The sequence below is a fragment of the Penaeus monodon genome, chromosome 19 (genome assembly GCF_015228065.2).
Source record: "Penaeus monodon isolate SGIC_2016 chromosome 19, NSTDA_Pmon_1, whole genome shotgun sequence".
Lineage (NCBI taxonomy): Eukaryota > Metazoa > Arthropoda > Malacostraca > Decapoda > Penaeidae > Penaeus > Penaeus monodon.
In genome coordinates, this window is record NC_051404.1 from 14037445 (window position 1) to 14037892 (window position 448).

At 39.5% G+C, this 448-nt stretch overlaps 1 protein-coding gene across 1 annotated transcript in view; it reads right to left on the reverse strand.

The window, feature by feature from the left end:
- LOC119585067 overlaps positions 1-227 on the reverse strand; it is a gene marked incomplete in the record, with an annotated part of 5085 nt that extends 4858 nt beyond the window's left edge. The window contains 1 exon segment of the mRNA XM_037933684.1: positions 169-227. Coding sequence (XP_037789612.1) covers positions 169-212 — 44 coding nt within the window.
- Between the last annotated feature and the right edge of the window lie 221 nt (positions 228-448).

Sequence of the window (448 nt, forward strand, 5' to 3'; positions counted from 1 at the left end):
AAATCCTCCTGATTTCTCAAATTTCACACAAACATAGATCACTGAAACTTTTCCCTAGCGTTACTGAAACAACTTCAGTGAATTTATTGCTTATAGCACAGAAACACTAAGATTATCAGGATCTGTAGCAACGACTACATTCAGATTATCCGGAAATGTCATTAATACCCTAAAATGATCCGGAAATTTCGCTCCGACTGCACTGAAATCATCAGGAAATACAACAAAAGATTTTAAGGGAAATCTAAGCCGTACCTGCTGCCCTCGTGTCCTACTTCGATGTCAGCTGAAGGACTACTAACTGTTCCTTCGGCTTCAGAGGCAAGTCTTTTCCTCCGTTCTTAATGTTTCGTTCTTTGTTCGTTTCTTTCAGGCATTTACGTTCATGAAGGCTAAATGTAGTGAACAATGACTGAAGTGAACGAAACCGTGAAGGATGTATGATGCA